Source organism: Euphorbia lathyris, chromosome 5 (assembly GCF_963576675.1).
Source record: "Euphorbia lathyris chromosome 5, ddEupLath1.1, whole genome shotgun sequence".
In the NCBI taxonomy this organism is placed as follows: domain Eukaryota; kingdom Viridiplantae; phylum Streptophyta; class Magnoliopsida; order Malpighiales; family Euphorbiaceae; genus Euphorbia; species Euphorbia lathyris.
The window spans coordinates 27,935,143-27,947,538 of record NC_088914.1 but is presented as its reverse complement, the minus strand read 5'-3'; the positions used below and the strand labels follow the sequence as shown (position 1 = coordinate 27,947,538).

Sequence of the window (12,396 nt, the reverse complement as noted above, 5' to 3'; positions counted from 1 at the left end):
TGTTCTCAACCTTATGTTTTAAATTTTGGCTAAATTACAATTTACCCTTCCTAAAATTTCAAAATTAAGTTAAGCAAAATAAAGCATAAATTACAGAATTGACTCAATTGATAGACCCGTTTACATTACACTATCTCTTATTAAACTACACACTTCTAAATTAGATATATTATGACTTAACCGATTCTTTCACTTTACTTCTCATCATTTGCAATTCAACTTCAATTTCATACATCAATCCAAGATCCATAAATTTCTTTATATAAGTTATCTTCATGTATTTTAAGTTATTTTGCATATTTAACGAATGATATTTGAAGATTTTATCCAACTCGATGGATTCGCAGTTTACGGTTTTGCTTCGCAGTGGAAGCAACTGATAAGCAATTGTTTTTACAGTTGTTTCCACTGCGAAGGGATTGCATGAACTACTAATTGATTGTCTCTGTAGTTGCTTCCATTGCGAAGGGATTGTATGCACTGCTAAGACAATTCATAGCAATAATCACATCAAACGAGTAAAAATCGCACCATTCTCAATTGAGATTAGTATTTTCCTTCGTCAATTTCTTTTCTGGAAAAATTCTCTGTATTTATTCTTCAGTGATACAACAATCTAAAATAATCTATTCAAACAGGCTTTTACTTCTAAGTTCTAACAAATGGAAAGATAAATTTTTTTATAAATTTCAACATAAAATCACAAAGAAACCGTGAAAATGAGAGAATAAGAGAGATAATGAAAGAAAGGTGAGAGATATGTTAAGTGATAACATATATACTAAGGTGCCGTTTGGTAAGACGTAATGAGCTTCGTAATGGAATGACCATTACATTGAAGGCTCATTACCATGTTTGGTTGCATATTACAATTTCATTGTAATGGAATGAGAAAACCTTGAGTTAAATTTTGTTGAAGAAATCTTGTAATCCCCATTACATAGAAAAATGACTTGAATTCTCATTACATTGTCATTTAACCTTTCATTTCTCAAATCTCACGTCTAGGGGTGTGCATCGTACAAAACCGAACCGAACCGAATAAAAAAAACGAATACCGAAATGATCAAAATAATTCAAACCGACACCGAACCGGATAATAGGTAAAATCGAATTAAAACTGAACCGAAATATGCGGTTCAATTCGGTTTAAACCGAATTAAGTTAAAAATAACAAATAACAAATAAAATTCACTATATTTTCTCATTAAATTTACCTCAACAACAACAAAATTGAAATATTTTCAAAATATATCTATATTGGATTATTATCTCAACAATAAAAAAAAAAAACTAAACTTGTATTATATATATATATATGTAAAATATGTGTAATTCGATGCGGTTCGGTTTTTTTTACATTTTCTATCAAACCGAACCGAATACCGAAATATATTTAAAATTAAAACCGATGCTAAACCGAATTGTTAAAAAACCGAATCGAAAAACCGAATTCACTCGGTTCGGTATGCGGTTTAAACCGAACCGATGCACACCCCTACTCACGTCTCAAAAAGTAGAAAAACATGAAAATTGAAAACGAGAAAAATGAAAAAAATGCGAAAAACCGAAAAAATGCGAAAAATGAAAAGAAAAATGAAAAACCGGAAAAAAGAGAAAATAGAAAAACGGTGAAAAATGTTGCAAAATGGAAATTAAAAAAACGGTGAAAATTGTTGAAAATGGAAATTAAAAGAAACGAGAAAAATGTAAAAAAAAACAAGAAAAAACGAAAACTATATACTAATTTATTGATTTCGGTTAATCTAATTTTGTATTTGATTTCGATTCGATTTTTTACATTTTTCGTGCTTTTCATGTTTTTCGTCGATTTTAATTATGTAAATAAAATTTTATGATTACATTGAATTAGGAAAATATAAATATTGTAATGGTCATTACATTACATCATGATTGTCAACCAAACATGGTAATGAAATTACCATTCCATTCCATTCCATTACAACTTTGATTACATTACGACCTTGATTACATTACATTGCATTACGGCATACCAAACGGACCCTAAGGGTCCGTTTTGTATGATGTAATGCAATGTAATATAATCAAACTTGTAATGTAATCAACTTTGTAATGTAATGGAATGGAATTGTGATTACATTACCATATTTGGTTGACAATCTAAAAAAAATGATGAAATTTAATTACCGTTACAATACTTATATTTGTTTAGTTAAATTGTATTCATAAAATTTTATTTATACAATTAAAATCATCGAAAAACATGAAAACGTGAAAAATAAAAAACACGGAAAAAAAGATGAAAAATAAAAAAAATCGTGACGGGCAATATTTCATCACGTTTTCTGAGTTTTTCGTTTTTCGTGTTTTCCAGTTTTCACATTTTTTTTTTCATTTTTCATGTTTTTGTAGTTTTTTGTTTTATCGTTTAATAAGAATTGTGCATAATAAGTATTAATAATAAAAATGCAAGAGTTAATCGTAATGAGGATTCATGTCTATTATTTATGTAATGGTCAATACATAAATTTGTAAGGAAAACTTGAGTGATGTATTTGTGATTCCATTACCAAAAAAAAAAAAACAATATGACTCATCCAGACATAGTAATGAGCCTCCCTTGTAATGGGAATTCCATTACGATGCTCATTACGGCGTACCAAACGGGACCTAAGGGTATTTTGGAAACGTTAACTTTAAAAGTGTCTAATTTAATAAGAGGTGTTGTAATAAGTTTAAATATATAAATGAGCCTCTCAATTAGATAAGTTTTATAATTTACCCTAAAGTATAATAAGTAATGGCACAATTCATTAACATCTAAATTTAAATTGTATAATTAACCCTTTAATATATAACAGAATAACCTAAAATTTAGATAAATTGAAATGTATACAATTTTAAATAAGTTGGTCAAAAATATTCAAAATTCTAATAAATAATTTTATTAAAAATTCAATCAATTTTTATGGAACATATTCAAATATTCTAATAAATAAAATTTTAATCTATCTCTATTATTATTAAACTGAAAAATTATGAAATAAATTTTGAAGTTTCTTTTTGTGTTACTTTTTTTTTTTTTTTTTGAGAAAAATGCTTATAATTTCATTAGAAAAAATGAAAAAGTACAACAAGCAAAATGTAAGGAATAAAACCTCACATAATTACAGACTAAAGCAAATACAACATCCACGAAGGGATGAAAATGACTACAAAGAGCAAAAAGAACCCATAAAAGGCACAAAAAACACAAAACAACAATATATTCTTCGTTAATCCAAATCTGTAGAAAGACATCTGCAATCCAAACTTCATCTTTTAGACCATTCCGAATATTCGGATCTGAGTCCTTTTTTTTGTTGCAACCCGTAGATTTATTGATCTACGGATAAGATAAACCATTTCCGCTCTTGCTAAATCCGAAAAAAGTATAAACGACAGAATAATAGAGAGCAGATACAATCAGAAGGATAAAGAGTTTCGAAGAAATATATAAATACAGACTAAAAAGCAATAAAAAAATTACAGAAATCTAACCCGGTGTGAGGAGGAAGAAGGAAGATCCTTCGTCCTCCTCGAAGTAGATCAACAAAATAGGAAGATTGATTGAAAAAAAGAGAATGAGAAAGGAAGAAGAAATTTTTTTTTTTTTTTTCATTAGAGCGTATTCTTACTTTCTATATATGATTATTATTAAATTTAAATATGATATAATAATTATTTATGAGGATAATTTGTAACAACTAATATCTCGATAACTATTGTAATATAATTTAACTTAGTTTTAGTTTTGCATTATTATATATATATAATAGATCAGAAACTCCTCTAAACGCGAAGTCCTACTGAAGCTGCCCCTGCTCCGGTACTCCATGTTTTTCAATTTTTATTTAAGCATATTTTAATTGATTACAATAAATTAACAATACATATAAAAAGTTTTGGTTAATAAACCAATATCGAACTCGATTAAGAACGCATAATTCGTTTTAATTGGTTTGAAATAAGATTTTTATATATTTAATGTGCATGGTTATATATATATATATATATATATAACACAAATTTAACCTAAAAAAGTAGGATAGCGGGTGTAGTTTTTATAAACAAAATAGTACAATCTCTATTGTTAGCAAAATTATATTATAATATAAAGTCTATAAATTTTGTTATCGTTATTTTGATGAGTTTTTAGATTAAGTACCAGGTTTTTTATGTCACTCGGAGGATCTCCAATTCACATTTGGACACGTATATGGTGATCCCACGTCACTGGCAGAACCAGGACCCCGGATGACCCGGGACTCAAACATATCAGTAAAAAAATTTCAAAACGTTAAAAAAAATCGAAATTAACTGTGTGGTTGACGGTAAATTTTCAAAGTTCAGCCCGTGAGGGCTGGGCAAAATTTTTTTAGCCTCCAACGCATTAAAACTGTAAAAATGTTATCATTTTTTTTAGAAACTAGCATTGAACTAATGGAAAATTAAACATATGTACTTTTTTTTAATGGTAAAGATATAATAAAATAAATATTAAATATGTTTATTTTTTTAATGGTAAAGATATATTAAAAATGAATTCAAAAGTGTTATCAAAATAAAAATAAAAAGTCCATTTAAATTAATTAATAATGGTAACATGCTATTTAAATTAATTAATAATGGTAACATGTTTTTATAATTATTGAAAAATAAAATTAAAATTAATTAAAACTTTTAAAAAAAAATGAGATTGAAGGGAGTTGAACATAGAATCTCTCAAAAAAAAGTAAGCATTCTTAACCATCTCGTCTACTTTTAAACATTAAAATAATATTACATAGAGTCAATATAATTCTCTGCAAAATTTTACAGACACCATTACTAAATTATTATTTTTCTCAATTCTCGGACGGTCTGCCGGGGGCTCAAACCCCCCAACCCCCTTGGTCCCGCCCCTGCCCCACATAATAATTAAAATAGTGGAACCTCTTATAATAATTATGGATCCATATTACACGTGTCAAAATATATATATGAGAGATCCTCTATTTGATATGCAAAACCTGATGCTTTTAATAATTTGTCCATTTTCACTGCTAAAAGTATGTGTTTTCTTTCTACTGCGCCACTTTATAATGATATGTATATTTATGGGAACTAACTAACATTTTTTTAGTGGTCCATTACAATTTAATGGAAAATTAATTAATATAAATAGAAACTAATCTGTTATTCCATTAAGCTTGACATATTACACATGCTTAACTAATTTCTAACTAAATCCACTCAACAAGTCAATTATAACCATCCTTTTTGCCTTTTCCAACTAATCTATTACTCCTACAGGGTCGTCGAGGAGAAAATATAAGAGTATCTGATTCTTCATGTTAAATAGATGACCTTTTATACATATTTTGTCATGTATAACATGAATCCACTATTTTAATTATTAAGTGGGTCACAATACATGTGTCCAAATATGAATTGTGGGTCCTCCAACTGATATGGAAATTAAAAACTCCACAGAGAGCGAATCCCCGAGTTTAAAAAAAAATTATTTTTACCAAACATCCATCACTAAATATAAAAATTCCATCTCAAATTCCTTTTTCTAGAATTTATATAAAATTTGACTTTAATGACGGAATTGGGAAAATGTCTTTGTTGCTGATTCTTCTGCAAAGTTTGTCGCTGATTCTTAATCCCAAAAATTTATGTTACTAAATCTTAGTCCATGTTATGCTGCAAGTCCAATGTGCATTTAAATATGGGATGTGTTAAAGGTTAATATAAAATTTATGATTGGACATTAACTATAAGAGCTTAGTTCAAATAGTCGAATATTTGGTTCTAGTTAGGAGGACAGTACTATGATCATAGGTGACCGAGGTTACAATTAAAGCATCTAATATCTGAAAAACACAAAATTAAGTAAAATAGAGTTGTTGAAGCACTTGATCAACAACAGGATTTGTCTTCAAAGCTCCAGCACCACAACTGTCCATCAAAAACAATTACCAATATTAATAAAAATGAGAATATATAATCTAAAACAGTAATTAAGCAATTAATTGAATGCAATTAAGTTAAATGATCATACATTCGGAGTCGGTGGTGATCCAATTTCCTTTTCTACGACGAACAGGACTAGAATTGAAAGAAAGAATTTGAAGGTTGGAAGAGGAAGCCATTGATGAACAGAAAGAAGAGCTGCTTTCAACCTCCCATCTGAAACTGATCTTTGGTGATTCACTATTGCTTTCTTCTTCATTTTCATTTTCCTTTACTGCTTTAATTGTTGCTCTATTTCGAAACTGCATAACCTGCACGATACAATAAGGTTAATCTAGATTTTTAAATAATCTAATAAATAACAAACAAAAGTGGACTACAACATAATGAATTTTTTGAAAAATGTAAAATTAATTAATAAATTTCGCTGTAACTCAAAAATCAAGTACTCTCTCAATTTCAAAATAATTGTGACATCTGACCGAATGACATATATTGAAGAAATGGTTGATTTGCATTAAATTTATGGAACATATAGACTAAAATATGATTTATCTCTCTTTATTAATAAATTTTCTTTTGTCATTCGTATATTAAAAACTTAAAATAATAAAAAGTGCAATAAATATTAAGCGTATTAAAAAAAGTAAAATAGGAAAAACTTGCATTCAAAACTAAACATAATATGAAATAAGAAAATTTCATCAAATATGACAATTATCTTGAAATGGATGGAATATTTGGATAATAACATTCATTGTACGCAGGGGCAAGTGGCCCGGGGTGCAATTATATGAGGCTCTCACCCCTCGACTCCCGGGAAAATAACAAAATTACATTTTACAGATAAAAGTTCGTCGCTAAAATTAAATTCCTTCGGTAATGTCGAGTTCCATAATTAGTGATAAATTTGACATAGCGGACGAACGTGGCGACGCTGGTTTTCGTCGCGAATTATTAATCCCAAAAACTGTGTTTTTTAATTAAGTTTTATCCATTTATCCTCTCCACAGCTGCAGGAAGGAAACCATCCTTTTCGGAGATGGTTACAACAATTTTGGAGGCGAAGTTGTATCCTGTAACTCGAGAAGTCTTATAGTGGTCCGGGGACTAACTGGTCCTAGACCATTGAGATTGTGACACTAAATGGACCCCAAACCATTTTACAAAATTATCCCTAGCAGAAGATAAAATGCACAACTCAATAATTTATTTATTTTTTCAACCCAAGTTAAACCTACGTCGTTTTAGCCTTGGAAGCATCAAAAGAGAAATTTAAGATTAATCCATATATTTATTTTTATTTTTATTTTTTCATCTTGAAGTATCAATTTAAGCTCTACATATAAAATAACATCAATATTGATTTAACGTTTAAAAAATATAGTAATTTAGACTTCAATAACGAAACGTGACACGTTATTTATATTACTCCGTTAAGTTCTGATTTCTCCACGTACAATTGATAGAACTTAATGGAATATAAATGACTGTCACGTTCCGTTATCAAAACTTAAATTGGTACCATTTTTTATACGTTAAACCTATATTTGCACTATTTTATACGTGGAGGTGGAGCCTAAATTGATACTTTATCAAAAAAAAAAAAACTATAAAACTATTTTAGTAACTTATCCCTTATTTTTATGTTATGTTGCATGGAAACGGAAATCGGAACTGAAAACAAAAAAAATGGATATTGAAAAACATTATTTCTAACAAAATAATATATACCTAGAAAACGAGTTTTCATGCATAAAGCTTCAAATATTCTATTTCTTCGCATTGAACATTTAAAGCACTAATAAGCCTACACATTGATCTCTTGAAATTATAACATTATAACAATAATAGTAGTACCTTTCTTCCTAGAAGCATGGCTTTAGCTTTGTTGTGAGATTTTGCAGCAGCAGCCCATCTCAACAAATCTTTCATTCTAGACACGGCCTTAATCTTCTGATCCCCTCTAAGTTTATCGATCTTCTCCACAAAACTAGTACTAGCTAATGTTGTTGAATCCGTTACGGGTAAAACCTTATTTCCTACTACATGAGTAGCAGCAGCACCTGATGTTTCCTGCTGCTTGTTAATATTAACAATATCTTCTTTCTTCATTTTCACACTCAATCTAATGTTTTTACTCGATTTATATAGATCCCCAATTAAGCAATACGAGATATCTAATTGAGAAAGAAAAAAAGGATCTTACTATGAATGTTATCCTTGGAATTTCCCCTCTTTATGGCAATGAAAAATCTGCTAGAATTATAAGCTTAATTTAGTTGACCAATGTTATAGAGAAATATGGTCTTTGATGGTCAAAATGTGATCTATCTGTGCTGTCTGTATTGTGAAAGATTCCTGTCTAGTAAAAGAGACAAAATTAGAGAAGAAGACAAACAAAAATTAGGGAGTGAATCTAATTAAGATGGGAAGACAACTAGACATTAAGTGGGAAAAGGGTTGGCTTCTCATTTTAATGAACATGGGGATATATAGCTAGAGGATTGGATTATCATGTGGTTGTTGGTACTAATTAATTCATTAGTTTTAGAACAAGGATGTTGTGGCTTTTCTCTTTGCCATACACTTGTAGGGTAAATTACACCCATGGCCACTGAACTTTACCATTTTAACATTGTGACTACTGGACTTCAATTCTTAACAGTATGACCACCAAATTTTACACTTTTTAACACTTGTGACCATCCAACACCTCAAAACGACCGTTTACGGCCTCAAAATAAAAAATTCGAAGAGTCAATGATATTCTAAGGAACTTTAATTATTGAAAATTTTCGTTTTGAGGTCATTTAGGTGTTATTGGGTTAGGAGAGAGAAAGTAAATTCTTAGAGAGAGAGAGCTCAAAAAAATCTGATTTTGGAAAATAAAAAATGTGGTTTCATGATAAATATCGTTCTGAACAACTTTAATTCTTGAATATTTTCATTTTGAAGTCGTTAAGGGTCATTTTGATGAGTTAGTTAAAATTGAGTGGTCACCGATGTTAAAAAGTGTAAAGTTCAGTGGCAAGACCGTTAAGAATTGAAGTTCCGTGGCCATAATGTTAAAATGTGTAAAGTTCAGTGGCTATGAGTATAATTTACCCTACACTTGTATATACTTCATCTCTATTATTTAATCTTAATTAATTTTGCTACACCTTGATATTGTATCAAAGAATTTACTTTGGTTTTTCATTCTTTAGCTCATTTTTGTTTTTTTTACTCTAAGTAGTGGTGTCTTCCAATCTGTGACTAAGCCTTGCTAGATGGTCTTTGAGTATAACTGAGATGAAATCAACAAACTCTGTTCGGTGTACGAGATCCTTTTTCTGATCAGTGATGTTTAAATGAATTACTAGAAAGTAGAGTGAAATAAGAATGATTGTATACCTTATGTTTTTTGAGATGACTATTTATAGAGATGAGTGAAGGGTATCCTACAATTGGGTAGAATTCCCGTGACAATGCTTGATTGATCCATGTATTTATAATTTTTGTGCATTTCTCCTCTTTCCGTAAGTTATGGCACATTCCAGGGATTGGGAGCTATGTTTCAAATCCGCTCTTGTGATTGCGACACGTGTCCCTCTCGGTTATACTTTTCGCATAAGGTTTCTTATTAGTCCATGTGGCCGACTACTTTGTTTGATATGATATCAAGTAGAATATAAATATTTGATTAGGACTTAAAAACAGCTGCACATAACTATTTTGGAAGAAAAATTATTTAATTTCTGCTAGTAACAACAAATAATACGCAGTTAATAATAATGAATACTTGAACTAAATAGACTTCTATAAGTGTTAGACCAAATAGGGCTAGTTTGACATTGCTTTCTCAGAACCTAAAAGTATAGACTCTAAAAACAGTTTTTCCAACTTTCATAGCTAAAAATAGCTTCTGATAGATGAAAAATTACTTTTCTTAGAGAAAACCACTTTTAGAAAAAATTACAATTTATAGCATCAGGGAAAGTAGTTTATACAACTTAACAACATAGTTGATATTAATTATATATATATAAATAGTCATAACTTTCAATACAACACAAATATATAACTTTTATATTTTATTCTTGATTTTTAAGACTTTTATTATGTATTTATGAATACTTATTAGTTTTTTTCTACGACACTTTTTCTCATAATAAATTCTGTTGGCTACAGTAATACCTGTCGTAATTGTGTTTGTCAATTCTAGTGAGCACAACAATGCTTGTGAGATGTGGTCATAAATGTAGACAAACAATTAAGAACATTTGATAACAAGTCATTTTCTTGTTTGTGGTTGGATTCTATAATTAAATGTTAATTGGTTGTTGAAAATTTTAATTCATAATTTGTGCAAAGTGATCTACCTTCTAGTTTTCAGATATTCCCTTCATTTTCTTTTTCAAAATGCATTCCTTGAATGCTTAATTCTTTACAACCTTTTGTTTTGTTGAATCTTAATTTGAATTAAGTTTGTTCTATTATACTTTGCACAAGTTATGAATTAAAATTTTCAGCAATCAATCATTTGGGGCTGTAATGTTGGCCAATTAATTGTATATTCCATTTTCTTACTAGACCAGCAAGCATCTGATCAGATGAGTATATGCTTTGAAAAGTAAGAGACATCATGTGAAAACATGTGTCAAAGTAACCAGAACTTAATTAAGGATTATCTTATCTTCAGTGGAACTTGTACCATGTGAGGAAGAAAATATTGTTTTTTTTAACCAGAAAAGATAATTAAATAAATGATGGATTTGCATCCATAACAATAGTGTTCACAAGCCATTCCGGCACAACAGTTGAAATGAAATCGCTAGCATTGGAACAGTGCATATCAAATTGGTTCCAAAGTATATGATGTTCCCTATTTTTTAATTTTAATTGATTCAACTTGCGATCTTTTTAATTTAGTGCATTAAACTTTGATTAATTATAATACTATATACTGGATATTTGATTGGTAATGTATTTAGTCCCGTTCAAGAGACTTGATTAATCGTATCTCCTATATTAGACTGAATATTCGAAATAAAACTTTTAAATCCCTTCCATTCTGGTTAAGATATTACAGTCCTATTCTAAATTTTTTTTTTGGTAACACGGGAAATCTAAACAACGGAGAAAACAAGAGGCAAGAAGAGAAAACAAAGCAAAACACAGTAACATGCTACACTAGGTAGTCTGATGTCACCCCTAAAATGTCCTCGCTCAGCAGCTTGCACAAACGGTCCGGCCTGGCGCAGGGTCCTGACCCCAACGGGGTGTTCAAAAGCATAGTTTGCCATGAAGTCGCCGCATCGATTCCTCTCTCTCTCTATATATGAGATACGGAGACTTGCTCAAAACGGCCCAACAAAGCTTGGATGTTGCCAATTAAAGCCCTTGCGGGGTGATGAGGGGGGCATTGGGTTTGGATCAACAAAACCACCTCAGCACAATTAAACTCAACTTCCAGCTATTTGATATTTGACTTAAGGGCCACTTCTAAACCCGAAGAAATCCCCGTCAAAAGGGCAGATTAGTCCTATTCTAATTAGGATACACAAGACAACGTAATTTACTCCTAAATAAGAAGGATTCTATTCTTTTTAATATTCTTTCCTAAATACAGTAAAACCTCTATATAGGAATACACTTGGGACCGGACTATTTGTATAACAATTGGGAGGTTATTCCTATATAGAGGTTGGTATAACAAAGACTCTCAGCACTTGGGACCAAACTTTTGTATAACAATTGGGAGGTTATTCTAATATAGAGTATTCCTATATAGAGGTTCTACTGTAGATACATGCAGATTAGTCATATTCTAAATAAGCCTTCCAGATACGTTTTACATTACATTTATGCAATATTCTAAATAAGCTAACATTTAACTAGGGATAGCAACGGGTACTCTACCCGCGGGTACCCGGCACTACCCGGCCCTAATGAGACTACTCGTACCCTGTATAAAAAGGTATGGGACGGGTATGAGATCAAAATCGTTACCCGTTAGGGTAATGGACGGGTATGGGAAGACCCCCCAGGGTACCCAGTACCCGTTACCCGTCATAAATTTTTTATATATTAAAATATTATTGTGTTTTAGATCTAAGATGTGAAATTTGAATACTAAACTTTTGTTCTTTAACCATTAAGTGATACCACTAAACTATTTTATTTTTATTGATTAAGGTTCAATTTGTTCAATTTTTAAATCGATGATTTATTAAATTTATACTTTGTTAAATTTGTAATATTTTTTATTTTATTTATTGATTTTTAACGGGTAAGGGTACCCGCGGTACCCGTGAATTAAATGGGAAGGGTATGGGATGCAAAATATATACCCGTTAGGGTAATGGGAAGGGTACGGGTAATTAAAAAATAAAAGGGTAAGAGTTTGGGATTGGCACTACCCGCGGGTAC

At 30.2% G+C, this 12,396-nt stretch overlaps 1 protein-coding gene across 1 annotated transcript; it reads right to left on the bottom strand.

The window, feature by feature from the left end:
- Nucleotides 1-5,749: 5,749 nt before the first annotated feature.
- Nucleotides 5,750-8,429, bottom strand: LOC136231057 (uncharacterized). Its single transcript, XM_066020302.1, has 3 exons — nucleotides 7,843-8,429; nucleotides 6,071-6,293; nucleotides 5,750-5,967 (listed from the first exon to the last, which is right to left on the bottom strand). The coding sequence occupies exons 1-3, from the start codon at nucleotides 8,095-8,097 to the stop codon at nucleotides 5,948-5,950; spliced, it is 498 nt and encodes a 165-aa protein (XP_065876374.1). The 5' UTR covers nucleotides 8,098-8,429; the 3' UTR covers nucleotides 5,750-5,947.
- Between the last annotated feature and the right edge of the window lie 3,967 nt (nucleotides 8,430-12,396).

Excerpts from the sequence above, each read along its gene's own strand:
- LOC136231057 (XM_066020302.1), bottom strand. The coding sequence starts at position 8,097 with ATGAAGAAAGAAGATATTGTTAATATTAACAAGCAGCAGGAAACATCA. Across the intron at positions 6,294-7,842 it reads CCATGCTTCTAGGAAGAAAG|GTTATGCAGTTTCGAAATAG; the intron begins GTACTACTATTA and ends TGTATCGTGCAG. Across the intron at positions 5,968-6,070 it reads GATCACCACCGACTCCGAAT|TTGTGGTGCTGGAGCTTTGA; the intron begins GTATGATCATTT and ends TTTGATGGACAG.